The 14668-nt window shown below is 40.6% G+C and overlaps 1 protein-coding gene across 6 annotated transcripts in view; it reads right to left on the bottom strand.

Annotated features, from left to right (window-relative positions):
- The window catches only part of OSMR (oncostatin M receptor), a 95537-nt gene that overhangs the window by 49861 nt on the left and 31008 nt on the right, over positions 1–14668 (bottom strand). For all 6 annotated transcript variants that reach the window (XM_015139937.3, XM_078004680.1, XM_015139936.3 and 3 more), the window contains 4 exons: positions 9926–10097; positions 7512–7796; positions 5844–5979; positions 5147–5298 (listed from right to left, as the gene is read on the bottom strand). In XM_015139937.3, the coding sequence (XP_014995423.3) occupies positions 5147–5298; positions 5844–5979; positions 7512–7796; positions 9926–10097 (745 nt within the window). The remainder of the gene's footprint in view (positions 1–5146; positions 5299–5843; positions 5980–7511; positions 7797–9925; positions 10098–14668) is intronic.

Raw genomic sequence — 14668 nt, 5'->3', positions numbered from 1 at the left:
CAGAGAAGGCACCTGGCCTCACACTGAAAAAACAAGGGGCAGACAAAGAAGAAGGTGGCAGCCAACCTGTGCTTGACCATGAGGGTTATATCAAGTGATATTGTCTATATCTTTAAAAATGCTTTACTAATTTTGAAGCAGTGGTAATATGATCAAATTTGCTTTTGAGATGATCACCTATGCTGGGGTATAGAGAATATGAAGATACTTGTAAATCTGGTGGGAAGCTATATTTGTGGCCCAAGTCAGAAGGGAAGTAAATTGGGCTCAGGGAGTAATTGTGGAGACGGAAAGAAGTGAGTATGTTTTTAAAATGTTTAGAAATAAAAAATCAAATAGTAGTTGCAGATGGAGTGAATCTGAAAGATAAAAGGGTGAAAAGTACCACCAAGAATGATTCCTAAGTAACCAAACGTATACAAGATTCTGTAATGATTCTGCTATAGTGGAAAGCTTTCAGGTATGATACAAAATATAGGTCGCATCTGGCCAATACAAATGCCAATCTTGGACAGAAGATTGCAGAAGGTAGCAACCAACCTGTGCCAGAACATGGAGGTCACATGAAGCAATGCTGTCTGTATCTCAAAAAAAAAAAAAAAAAAAAAAAAAAAAGCTTAAGTAATCAAACTCAAACTCAGACCACGGGAGCAGGGGTTCCCAGGAGTAACAACAGGAAAGAACAGAAGTCCTGCAAGGCAAGGAGCTGAGGAAAATGAGGAAATCCTCTTTTTCTTCTTCTCTCTCCTCCAGACACACAGGTCTGGTAGATTCCAATCTAACCTCTTAATGCTGCTTCTTGAGGGATGAAAGTGAGGGGCACGGCTGAAGGTGAAACCCTGACCTGAAGGGTTGTTGGGTACAATGAAGAGTGATTAATTATGGTTTTGGGGGGGCCTATATCTCTCTATCCTCAGCTCATCCCTAGGCCATGCTCTGCTCAGCCTTTCTCTGATATTTACCGGCTAACAGCATAGAAGACACTTACGGGGGAATTCAAGCTCAGAAACCAAGACAGTGAGACATCTGAGCAGCATGACTATGACGAGAAACATGACAAAGTGATTTACAGACTGCAGTGTAGCAGTGGTATGAGAATAAACAAATGATGAGTTTAAAATTAACAAAAGAAACATTAAAAAAGACATACAAGAAATCTATGGATTAGCATAAAGAAGATACAGTGACTCTAAACGATGAATCTGATAAAATACCCTCAAAATATGTAAAGTAAAAATTTATAGAACTTCAGGGAGAAATAAACAATTTTACCAAAATAGTGAGTAATTTTAACATACCCTTCTCAATTACTGATAGGCCGGTCAGCAAAACCAAGAAAGATATAGAAGATCTGAACAAAACAATGAACAAATTTAACCTACTTCATCAGAGACTAGATCAATGCTTCTCGAACTTTGATACAGATAGGAAATCACCTGATGACCTTGTTAAAATACAGATTCAGGTTCAGTAGGACTGAGGCCTGAGATTCTGCACTTCTACAAAGCTCCTAGGTGATACTGATGCTTCTGGTCCATAGACCACACTTTCAGCAAGGTACAAGCCCATAAAACAAACCTCGACAATTTCAATGAATACGTATCACATAGACACTTCCTATGACCACAGTGAATTTCTGTTAAAAATTAATAACAAAAAAATAAAAATTTCATTTTAGAAAATTTGAAACAAATTAATTCATGGATTAGAAATGGTATCATATATAGTTCATTATAATGAAAGCACTGCAATGTTAAGTTAAAACTTACTGGACTGTTGTGGATGCCATAAAACTGGTATTTCAATGGAAATATATAGCTTTAAATATTTTATTTGTGAACTAATACTCAACTTAGAAAAGTAAAAGGAACAACAGAAAAAAATCCAAGAAAGTAGAAGAAAATGGGTAATAAAAATTACGGTGGAAATTCAACAACAACAAAACACAATAAAAAGAACAATTTTCAAAGCAAAATTGGTTTCTTTTAAAAAAGAAATCAAAGTAAACTTCCAGCAAGATTACCAAATAATAAGAGCAAAGGTACATATAGATAATATTGTGAATGAAAAAGACACAACCACAGATACAGCAGAAATGAATATGATAAGACAACTACTTCAAAATAGACTAAAAGACATTGTAAAAGTGATAAAAGATATTAGCGAACAATATAAATCAGATTTAGCAAACGTCATGGATGAGGTAACAGAACTCAGGAAAGAAATAGATATAAAACAAAAAATAAATTCAAAATTGAAGACTAAACTGGAAGTAGTTACCACAGGAAAAAAAACACAACAGATAATTTCTTAAGCAAATAGGAGGTAAAAGGAGAAAAAAAATTTTTAAATAAAATAAATGAAGGGATAAAAGTAATGCAAGAGAAAGTAACAAATATTAAAGATCGGAAAAAAAGGTTCAATATAGAGTTAGCAAGAATTCCTGAAAAAGAAAACCAAAGGAAGGTGGCCAAATACCAAAAATGATAATTCAAAAAATTTCCTGAATTAAAAAAATATGTGATAATACATATTGAAAGAATGTACCATATTACTGAACACATCAACCTAGCATAGCCAACACCAAGACAAAGGTTTTAAAGAAAAAGAAAAAAATCTTTTGGGCATCTGGGCAAAAAAACCAAGTGACTTCTAATGGGGAAAAAATAGATTACCATTACTACTAGGCTTTTCATGAGCCTTGCTGTATGCCAGAAAAAAAAAATGCAACAATAAAATTTATGATACTCAAGGAAGAAAATGTAAGCTAAAAATTTTATATCTATTCAAACTGACCATTAAATACAAAGACCAGAGTAAAACTTTTATTGACATTCAAAAATTCAGGGAACTGTTGTTTCCATAAGCACTTTCTGAAGAAAGTACTAGGGAATAAATTTCAGATTATCAAAATGACCAGAGAAATATTTGCATAAGCTCTAATGGTGAACATTAAACATATATAGTTACTTGTGGACTTACAAGATGCAGCAAGATTTAAAAGGGAGATGATATAACAGGTAATATCTATGTGCTGTGCGTAGAACATCAAGGTGCCCTGCATTTGCATATTAAAAGGGTAGGGTGGGAGGGCCATTTTTTTCCCAGGGTAGGTGAATGACATGCCTGGTCAAGCCAATCCCCTCAGCCCTATGCAAATCAGAAACCAACTCCTCCAGCCTCCTCACATAAACAGCCACTTTTCTGCTGCACAGGGGGTTTTCTCTTTGTTCAAATCCCTCCTCCCTCTGTCTCTGTATGGGGGAGTTGTTTCCTTCTTCCTTCTTTCTTGCCTATTAAACTTTTCTCTCCGTAAAACCACTCCACATGTGTCTGTGTGGTTTTATGCAAACCGGCTCGAAATGAAGAACTGGGATGTTCCTCCAGTCATTGGAGCCATATTAGTAGTACAAAAAATATACAAGGAAAAAAAGTATACAAGGGAAACATTTAAAACTTTATGAAATGATTTTAACAGAGGCCTAAAGAAATATAAAAATATACTATGTCCAGGCACAGGAAGATTTAGTAACATAGAGATATTGATCTCTCCAAATTGTATTTATAGATTAAGTGCAATTCCAATGAAAAGCCCAGTAGGGCTTTTCATAGAATTTGGTAAATTAATTATCAATTTTACATAAAAGAGTATGGCACCAAGAATAGTGAGGATATTTCTGAAAAAGAATAGGGTGAGAGACTTATCCTACCTGATGTCAAGACTCATCTGAAACTTTAAGTAAGTTAGTGTAATACTAGTGCAGGAATAAACAGACCAACCAGTGGAATTAAGAATCCAGAACTCTCCTATGCTTTCCTAACAGTGAAAGAGGTGGCATGTCAGATCATTAGCGAAGGAAGAGTTATTTGATAAACAGTTATGGAAAAATGGTTACCAAACAGAGAAATTCAGTGTCATAACCCTATCTCACCTAATATAAAAAAAAATCAATCCCAGATGGATTTGGAATTTGTCTTCTTAAAAACCTTTAAACTTCTTACTAAAAACTTATAGGTGACTGCCCTTCTGATCTTGGGGTAGGAAATGATCTCTTTAAAATATTTTTATAAAATTATCTGCTTTAAAAATGATAAACTTTTGTTCATCAACAGACATATAAAAGAAAGTGAGTTACAAATTGGGATAAGATATTAGCAGTATAGAAATGAACAACAAATCAGTATCAGGAATATATGAATACTCTTACCAACAAAAAATGTGTAAATTGCATGCGTAAGCTTTTCATAAAAGAGAAAACAGATGTGGCCAAAACACTCATGAGATTCAATCTCAAGACTATCATGAAATACCATTTTATAGCCATTTAATTGGCAAAAATAAAAAAAAATGTGCCAATACCAACTTGGTAAGAATATGTGAATCTATAGGGTGGGAGTATAACTGGTACTACTCCCTTGAAAAATAATTTGACCTTATCCTATAAGTTGAACATATTCTACATCTGATCCAATGCTTAAGCATATATGCAAGAAAAACAATTGTAAATGTGTACTGGACACATGTATAAAAATGTTCATATTAACATGTACCCAAGAGCAAAAACCTTGATACAACCTGCAAATCCATCAAAGGAGATGCACATATAAAATATTTAATATTTACACAATGAAATACTACACAGCAGTAAAAGTGAATGGACTATAGCAACACTAAACAACATGGGCAAATATTAGCAAGTTAATATTATATAAACATAATTACCAAATTATTACACACAGCTTGATATTCTTTCTATGCATTAAAACCAAACAAAATAAAGGCATTTTTACCATTACATAAGAAATGAGAATACACATGCACACAATTTAAAGTGATAATTATCTTGGTGGAAGGAGCGGGGGTGAGGGCATGATAGGATGAGATATGATAGAAGTTATTGTTAGAGTGCTAGTTTTGAAGTCGGGTAGTAAGCTCATTGGTGCTCGTGACATTATTAAAACAAACAAATAATAGCGGATGCGTGCATCCATGAGGAGAAATGTGGCATCAACAACAGGTATAAATTCTAACTCTCACATCGGCTGTGAATGAGACAAAGATCTACAGCACATTTACTTGATGACACAGTCTGTCAAACAAAGACATGTTAGTAGCCACGGTGGGCTGTGACAACTCTAGTCTCACCTCGATGAGTCAGGTTAAAAAGGATATTGACACTTCTCTTCCTTAAGTAATTTTCAGCTATGAGTGTGAAGTTATACATTTCTTGTGAGTCTTGAGTTATTTGCCAATTACACCAGTTTTTGTGCGTACAAAGTTTCTTTTCCCCAGAAAATCTTAAAAAACAAAACAAAATAATACATTACAAGGTTTTTACTTCCATCAAAGCAAATGTATCCCTTATCCCCCAGGGCATACTCAGTGACTGTCAAACTATGTTCCCCATAACGGCATTGATCCATCACCAACAAATACCAATAATGAAAATATTGTTTCTACAAATTTGATATATGTGCTGAAATGTCTTAACATGAATCACTGACTTCCCATGGGTGGCGAGAACATCCCTTAATTTACTTGGAATATTCCTAAAAAGTCAGAAATTGGGTAGACCCAGATTATCAGATATGACTATTTTCACGTCAAGGTACACATTAACTGTCTTTCTTACCATGCTATGCTAAATGGTCCTTTTTAAAAAACCTCAGGTAGAAAGTATTAGACACTTGTCACCACTTAAAGGTTTCCTCTTGACCTTGGCAGGTGGTTCTGAAATACCTGTTCAAATTTACTGCAACATCTAAGTGTAGATTTTGCCATGTTGTCACAAGCACCTCAAACAAGGAAGAACTTTTCAATAATGGAACCAGAGCCAACTTACGATTCAAATAAAGTGTAGCTTTGGGAAGGTTGTTTAGACCACCCCAAGGCAGTGTCCGTCCCAGGATCCCAAGTACAGTGCAAAGTCTTGAAGTCCTGGGATTCACAAGAAAAGTCCTTGGGCTCCTCAAGTACTTCTGTCCATACAAAGGAAAACATACCTAGTTAAATCTTTTTATTGGAAGATAAGCCAAATGGAAAGCTCTGTTTAGAGTCTGAAGCCACAGAGTTACTCTGAACAATGAAGGGGTGACTGAAGTGGAAGGCTACCTATCAACAGCCTCCAAAAGTCACTTTTCAGGGGTCACCTCAAATTGGCCCCTTCCCCTTCCTGCCCTTGTGATTTTCTGAGATGTCAAGGGCATGGATGGTCCATGTCAGGCAAGTGGCTGATGCTGTATCCATTTGACAAGGGTTGTATCCCCAGTGCCTGCCAGTGTTTCATTTTGGTTGCCGTGGCTCACAGAATGCTTTGGGGATGCGAGAGAATCAGTCAGATTTGTGAACCTGCTAAATTCAACAGACGGGAGCTGCGTGTTTGGGGAATGGCGAAGCACCTCCGAATCCCCAGAGTTACTGCTGCCTCTTGTGGCCATGCTAAGGGGACATAGATGAACCAGGCATCCAGGAGACTGGAGACTTCCTTTGGCAAGGGAGGCAGGGAGGGAGATGTTCCCTACTGTGCCGGGGAAGGAGATGCTCAAAACAAAATACAGGAGGTCACTAGTTGTGCACACACAGATCTATATAAAAATCAAGGCCAGGCGCGGTGGCTCAAGCCTGCAATCCCAGCACTTTGGGAGGCCGAGGCGGGTGGATCACGAGGTCAGGAGATCGAGACCATCCTGGCTAACACGGTGAAACCCCATCTCTACTAAAAAGTACAAAAAACTAGCCGGGCGAGGTGGCACATGCTACTTGGGAGGCTGAGGCAGGAGAATGGCGTAAACCCGGGAGGCAGAGCTTGCAGTGAGCTGAGATCTGGCCACTGCACTCCAGCCTGGGCAGCAGAGCGACACTCCTTCTCAAAAAAAAAAAAAAAATCAAAATGTTCCCACTCCACTAATATATCCAATGGAACCAATTTACTGCACAGTTAAGAACAGTAATGGCCTCCATTTGCTGATCTCCTACTGCACACAGCTATTACTGTGGCCAGGCGCTACCCACATTCATTAATCCTCACAATCACCATCACTGTCCCCATTTTACAAAGGAGGAAACTGGCTCAGAGAGGCTAGGAAACTTGGCCAACATGACACACCCAGCCAGGGAAAGAAGATTAAAACCCAGATCTCCTGGGCTACAACCCTGGCTGACTCCGTGGTTGTCCAATCTACAGCCCCTACCCTCCCTCTGTGATCCCAAAGTAATTCCAGCATGGGTGGGGCAAAAAAAGGTATTTTCCCAGTGGTCCAGGTCATGACCTGAACTGTCTCTATTTAATACTATTGATCTCTAGGAATACAACTCTCAGTAAGGACAAGAAAACAACAGGAAATCCTGGAAACATTACTAAAGGTCATCAACTTCAGAGCCTCTCCTAGAAAACTTGGGAAACAAAAGAAAATCAAGATCGTGGGTGGAAGTGTTTGTCTTCTAGTAAAGGAGATTTAATCTATTCCCCAGGAAATGAGAAGAAAGGGCCACAGAGAATTTGCATACTTACTTGAGACAAAGAGAACGATGCCTTCTATGCCTTTACTGACATTTCCTTGACTCGCCTCACAATAGATATTTGTCCCTCTATTCCTAATGAAAGGCACACTATTCAAGTTGAATGCAGTTACATGTGGATCAAGCTGTTCTCCGTGAATCTGTTTCCCTTCCAAATAACACGATACATTATTTTGAATGTTCCTAGAAACATAACAAATGGTAACATTGGAGCCTTCTTCCACCAGCTTATCTTTAGGGAAAACGAACAATGTGCCCCGTCCAAGATAATCTTGTACTGCAAGAAAAAAAAAAAAAAATAGCCAAGTTAGAATCGCACTCAAAATTCAAGCCTCTTAAAACAAGTTATCCATTTGCCTTCAGCAGATAACTTTAGCTTTTTCTACCTTCTGGAGAAAATAGCAACCTAAATTTCTCTGCCAAACCTCTACCCTTTGGTGAATGCAAGACAATCCTTTCCACCATTGCTCCTATTGTTACACTGATACCACTGCTGTTGCTCTTACTGCCACAGACAGCACATTACTATTACCACCTGAAGATTGCATGATTGCTATTGCTGGGTTATTGTAACTGCTTTCTAGCAAGTCCCAGCCCTGCCCGAGGCCATGTTAAGTGTTTATGTACAGTATCTCATGTCGTTCTTAGTACCTTACAACAAGGGGTCAGGTAGGACTTAGCCAGAGTTTGCTCAGTTAGAAAGTGGCGAAGCCACATTCAGAATGGCAAGGTCTATACGGCTCCCAAATCCCTCATAATCTCTTCATTATACTGGAGATCATATCTCTTCCTACCTTCTCAGAAATGCCAGTCCCTCAAGTGTAAGGGGTCTTTTAAAAGTTCATTTTTTTAAAGCTTTTTAAAAATCCAACGTTCAAGCGATTCTCGTGCCTCAGCCTCCTGAGTAGCTGGGACTACAGGCATGTGCCACCACACCCGGTTGATTTTGTGTATTTTTAGTAGAGCTGGGGCTTCGTCATGTTGTGCAGGCTGGTCTCGAACTCCTGAGCTCAGGCAATCCGCCCGTCTCGGCCTCCCAAAGTACTAGGATTACAGATGTGAGCCATGGCACCCAACCTCTTACTATCTTTTTAATATCTTTCCCTGTGGATGTGTACTCCTTTCCGTAGCAGGATACAATGGTTAAGCACATGACCTCTGGAGTCAGACTGTCTGGGTTGGAATTCCAGCTCCAACACTTAGTGGCATGGTGACTTTACATGGCTTCTTTAACCTCTCAGTGCCTCAGTTTCCTTTTCTGTGAAGCGAGGATAAGAAGTCCTTTTATAGGACTGATATGAGAACTAAATACATATAGTATTTTAAAAAGTGACTAGGTCATAGATTTAATTCAATTATTATTATGTCATTATTATTAGTTTAATGGGAGCAAAAGAAACTGACAAAACCCACTCTAAATTTTAATTACAACAAAATTATCAGTATTAAAGAATATTTAAAATATACTTATCCATAATCTCATCTTCACCACTTTCATTTATCCATATTCCACCTCTCCGCCCTTCAAGTCCCGACTAGATTGGTGGGGACTACAATTTGAGTCCACCATCTGTTGTTTTTTGGTGTGTGTGTGAGAGACAGAATCTGGCTCTGTGGCCCAGGCTGGAGTGCAGTGGTGTGACCTAGGCTCACTGCAACCTCTGCCTCATGAGTTCAAGCAATTCTCCTGCCTCAGTCTCCAGAATAGCTGGGACTACAGGTGCCCATCACCATGCCCAGCTAATTTTTGTATTTTTAGTAGAGACAGGATTTCACCATGTTTCCCAGGCTGGTCTTGAAATTCTGACCTCAAGTGATCCGCCCGCCTTGGCCTCCCAAAGTGCTGGGATTACAGGCATGAGCCACCATGCCCAGCCCTGTTTTTGCAAAATAAAGTTCTATCAACAAAGCCCTCTCATTGGTTTACACACTGTCTGCGGCTGCTTTCACACTGCAGTAGCAGAGTTGAATAGTCAAAACGGAGACTGTATGCTCTGAAAAGCCTACAGTATCTCTTACCTGTCCCTTCACAGAAAAAGGTTCCCAAACTCTACTCTAGATGCATACACATTTTGTGTTGTTCAAATAAATACATATTTACAATTTATGTCTTGCTTTGTTCACTTAACATTTATAATACACACACTTTACATGTTTTGAAAACAAATACAAAATTGCCTCAATCTGCACAACTACGTCAATGAGTAAGCTCAGAAGTAAGACTTCAGACTATATCTTCCAGTGCCAAGTTTCACACCTGTGTTTTTTAGTTCCCATAGGAGCCAAAGGAAAATAATGTCAGCGTCTACCCAGGGTTCCTCAAAGGAGATTTCCACTATTTGACTATTGCTCCTCATTAAAAAATATATTAACCCTTTTCGCTCTTGTAACCACCTCACTTCTTACCACTGACTTCCTCCCAGGAACTCCAGTTGCTCCAGAAATTTGGCTCAGGGAAACTGGCATCGTCTATCACACTCTTGATTCTTACAAAGTGTGTGGCACATTCCAAAGGGAGTTCCGATTCCCAGCTCCAATGCAGAACCTGGTTCCACTTCACAGGGGTGCTGTAATTCCCCTAAAAGCAAAGAGGAAAAAATTGGAAACACATAGCCATCTTATCCTATAAAATAGCTTGACTTGACTTATCCCAAAGCACAAACCTAAGACCCCAATGCAGGTCTACAATATGTACCAGTGAAGTCCATTTCTGCTAGTCAATTCCCCATGCTCTGATGCCTCACATGGGAGCCAGCTATGACCGCCTGCCTTTTGAAAACTCAGCTTCTAATCCCTATGGTCTTCCAATTCCAGGGGACTCATGTGGAACAACTGGGAGAGAAGACAGAGGCTACTCAGGTCTTGGGGGAACAGATCAGAGACAGAAGGTGTTCACTATGCCGGTCCCAGAGAATCTGCTAAGAAAGTTCTTGAAAAGTAGAGAACTAACACAGTCATCCTTTTTAAAAAAAAACTGATTGTTTTTTAAAAATATTCGTCTTTGGTAAGGTTTGGATTAGGATGGTCAGATCTCAGTCAAGAAAGCAGTCTTTCATGGCACAGCAGAAGTTCCATTTTCTCTCGGAAGTTGACAGATGGCTCTCTGAGTCTCCCTTGGTTTTCTGTCTCTTGTCCTTTCAGATATGGTGGCCACATGGACCACACTCCATCTCTTGGGCTCCATCTGTCAGACTCTTAGGTCCTGAAGATGTCAATGACACAAAATGTTTTACACGGTTCTCTAGGAAGTTTGTCTAAGTTGAACTGTAATTTGGGCTTCTGACACAGCCTTTAGCCTTCATCTTTCTGCGATGCTGGTGTTTCCATTCTCTAATTCCACAGGCTTCAATGGTTCCTTTACACCTTGCCCTGTCATGCAAAGCCTTCTATAATCTGGCTCCAACCCAGCAGTCCCTTGCAGGAATCATCTCTCCAAACATAGTGCTTCCTCTACAATTCTGGATATGCCTTATGATTTCAGACCTGTCTTTGCTCAGGCAGTGTCTTTGGTTTGGTATCTTCCACTCCCTGCTGTATGGGGATCTGCCCCGTTCTTCAAGCCCAGGTTATGCCCCTTCTCCTTCATGAAGCCTTTCTTGCTCTTTCCTCTGCATTCCTCTTGTCTCCACCCCTTCTGAGGTCCTCCTATATACTGTGGCTAGCTGTTGGTATATCAGCTGTGACTCCAGCATGGTCCTGAGGGAGCAGGAACCACGCTGTCTTCTTCATGTGCCCCATAGCTCCAGGCATGCTTTCTCCTCAGTGTGCCTCCTCCAAGACCCCTGTTTCCTGCCCCACAGCTGCAAGGTGGAGGCGACACGCACTTGACACTTCCTGGGGGAACCTGAGTTCGAGTCTGCATCCATGTTTCTAAGGGAGAATAATAAGTCCTCAGTGAAGGGGATGGGACAAGTCACATGTCACACACTGCTTGGAGTTAGCAACTTGGAGGCCTTCTTCTATTTATGTCTGCCCCCTGTTCAGGTCACAAACTTGAACCAGTGCCCCTGACAGAATTAAACCCAGCCCTGGGCTGAGAACATCCCACCCAGGGGGCATTTAATTGTGGGCTTCCTTTTTCACTCTCTGCAGACTGTGGTTTTATAAATGTTTATATTTGATTTCCATTTATTGCATTACTTTATTCCTAGATCACAAAATATGTTCCTTTAACAAGTTCTGAGGTCCTGATCCATGAAACTCTCACTATTTAACATGAGCAATGTCAAGTACATTTTGCTTAAATACTTTTAAAGTTCAAGAGCAAATATCCCAGGACTTTGGGAGGCCAAGGCAGGCAGATCATGAGGTCAGGAGTTTGAGACCGGTCTGACCAACATGGTGAAACCCCATCTCTACTAAAAATACAAAAATTAGCCAGGTGTGGTAGTGCGCATCTAGAATCCCAGCAACTCAGGATGCTGAGGCAGGAGAATCGCTTGAACCTGGGAGGCGGAGATTGCAGTGAGCTGGGATTGCGCCACTACACTCCAGCCTAGGCAACAGAGTGAGACTCCATCTCAAAAAAAAGAGCAAATATTTCCTCTCTTCCCCCGACCCCTGCCAGAAGGAAATACATCAATAATGGCAACCTCACTCTAATGCCAACAGGTCACAGACTGAATTTTACCTCCCTTCTCTCCCTCAAACGCAGCTGCTTCTCTCACCTGCATCTCTGCTTTGGCTGGACCCCACAGTCGCTTCTCTTACCTGCATCTCTGCTTTGGCTGGACCCACAGCTTGCTTCCTAGTGGCCACACATCCCTTTCCCCAGTTCCCCACCACACTCTGCTGTGCGGCTATTCAAATCAGAGCTTGCCACTTCCTTTGTTCTTATTGCCCTTGGGATAAAAAAACAAAACCTGAGCATGCACCTCATGGTCCTGTGCATCAAGGCCTGCACCCCCATCCCCATGTGCTCAGGGATCCAGCACCACAGCCGGCTTACAGGCCTGGAAATTCCCCAGCCCCTTCTCTCAGGGCCTCTGCTCATGCCTGTTGGGTCTGCTCAGAGCACTCTTTTCTATTCTACTTGCGAAATTAACTTCAATCCTCTTGGATATTGTCTCAAACAGCCCTTTGTCCAAATTGTGGGAGAAGATGAGGCCTAACCCCAACCTCATAGCATCTCATCAGTGATCTGCACACACAGCCCATGTGTAGAATAGCCTATTTGTGTGTTCACCTCCTCATTCTTTCCAGCGGGCTCAGCGCTGACATTCCCACACTGCGCACAATGCCTGATCTGGGCGCACAGTCTAAAACTCTGGACTGAATGATTTAATCATTTCATTACTAGGCAATGAGTTGTATTTCCCCCAGACACTATTTATGTGTGGAACCTGTTTAACCTCAACTTCTGCTTTGTGGTCTTTACAGTCCTGTTAATGGAGGAGATAAAACTTTTCCCCAATTCAGTGATTTTTTTTTTCCTTTAAATATGATGAATTGTCTTTGGGTCATTTCATTCATTGAAGCGGTAAGTTTAATTTGACCCTTGCAGACATCAGCAAGTCACAAGAAATTGGCATACACATTTACGCAAAAGTCTAACAGAGGTCACTGATTTGTTACTGAGACGTTTGACTCCCACACCTGGCTTCCTTCCAAGCTTGAGCTCTTACTCTACTTTTTCTTCCTATGCCATTGACAAAATCATAAAGCAAAGGGAAGGGGAGGACCATGACCCAGGAGGGCAGGACCATGCAGTTCAGGGTTCCAAATGGCCAGTGCCATCCAGGAGACAGCTCAGTGCCTCTGGTCCAGCTACAAGTAACTAAGTCAAGGCGCTCTTCCTTTGTCTTTTTTGGGAACAGAGGTGTCTGAGACATTGAGTCCAGAAGCTTCACCCCATCCCCCAGCACGAATGAGAGTACCCTGTCAGACTTGCACTACAGGGAACTTCCCTGTATAAGGGAGATTTTGGTCTAAACAGAAGCAGCATCCTCCTCCTTAACTGGAGGAGGATCTTACATTTCTCCTCAACTTGAGGTATGAGTGATTCAGACAGCGTTTCTCAAGGCATCCTCTATTCCACAGGACATGTGCCCACAGATGGCCTGGGGCTGCATGTGACTGTCATCCCTTTCTGGGCACAGGGGTGAAGGATGATTGCCACCCTGCCTCTGTCACCTGGAGCAACACAACAAACCTCTCTGTGCTGTGGTTTCTCCACTGTTGTAGTCAGGTTGGGTTGAGTATTGTGAGGACAACACGATAGACAAGGCAAAACTCTACCCTGAAGGGTCTTGAGCCCTAGAAGGTTACAGAAATAGTCTATACTAGCTGCTTTCCCTTGAAAAGAGGACTCTTACGGGAATCAAATATGAAAACAGATATGAACAATCGCTTTTTAGGAAAATAAAGAAAAAGATCCACTTGGTCTATGGCTAATATTACTTTTTCTAACAAAACAATAGATATGAGTTACCTTTTGGAAAAATAAAGAATGGGATCCATGTAGTCTACAGTTAATGTTATTTTTGCTAATGGTGCTAAGTGCTAGTCTTCCACAATTCCTCGAGCACATCCACCTCAATTTTTCTTTTTGTGGATAATCCTTAGTCTCAATATGACCTTTGCTTCTATGTTTTATTCGTCCCAAATTACCAACGAGTGTGCCCATTAAAAATACAAAAATCAGACTCACTAATGTAAGGTGGGATAGTGGAAAGATGTGTTGATAGAAGGGAGTAAACAGCTACACACAAGCATCGCTGTTGTTGAAAATCACCATACCAAGTCTCATTGTGGGAAACTGTCCTTTGAGAGGTAGAAGTATAGACTTGATATGAATCCTAAATGGACAGAGTCAAAATTTTATTAAACTTGCTCAGATCTCAAATTTCAATAATGAATATGGAAAGAAACTGAAAATGTTAAAATTAGTGACTTGTATGCTTTACCAAAGGAACTATCCATGCTGTGTCTGTGTACCCAAAGCCTCCACTGCCTGGGTGAAGCGTGGAGCCTGGTTGAGCTGACAGAGGGCCCAAGCACAGTCTTAGGCTTCTCTTATCTGCAGGAAAATTCTCAGTTCCTTTCAATGTGAAAACATTCCACTGTCCTTAAATATCCCATGAAAATGACTGAACATTATGTGCATATAGATTACTATAGTTCCCAGATGAGAAACGGAAATCATTAACC

The sequence above is a fragment of the Macaca mulatta genome, chromosome 6 (assembly GCF_049350105.2).
Source record: "Macaca mulatta isolate MMU2019108-1 chromosome 6, T2T-MMU8v2.0, whole genome shotgun sequence".
NCBI lineage: Eukaryota > Metazoa > Chordata > Mammalia > Primates > Cercopithecidae > Macaca > Macaca mulatta.
The sequence above is the reverse complement of the archived record's forward strand: the minus strand, read 5'-3'. Positions and strand labels throughout refer to the sequence as shown.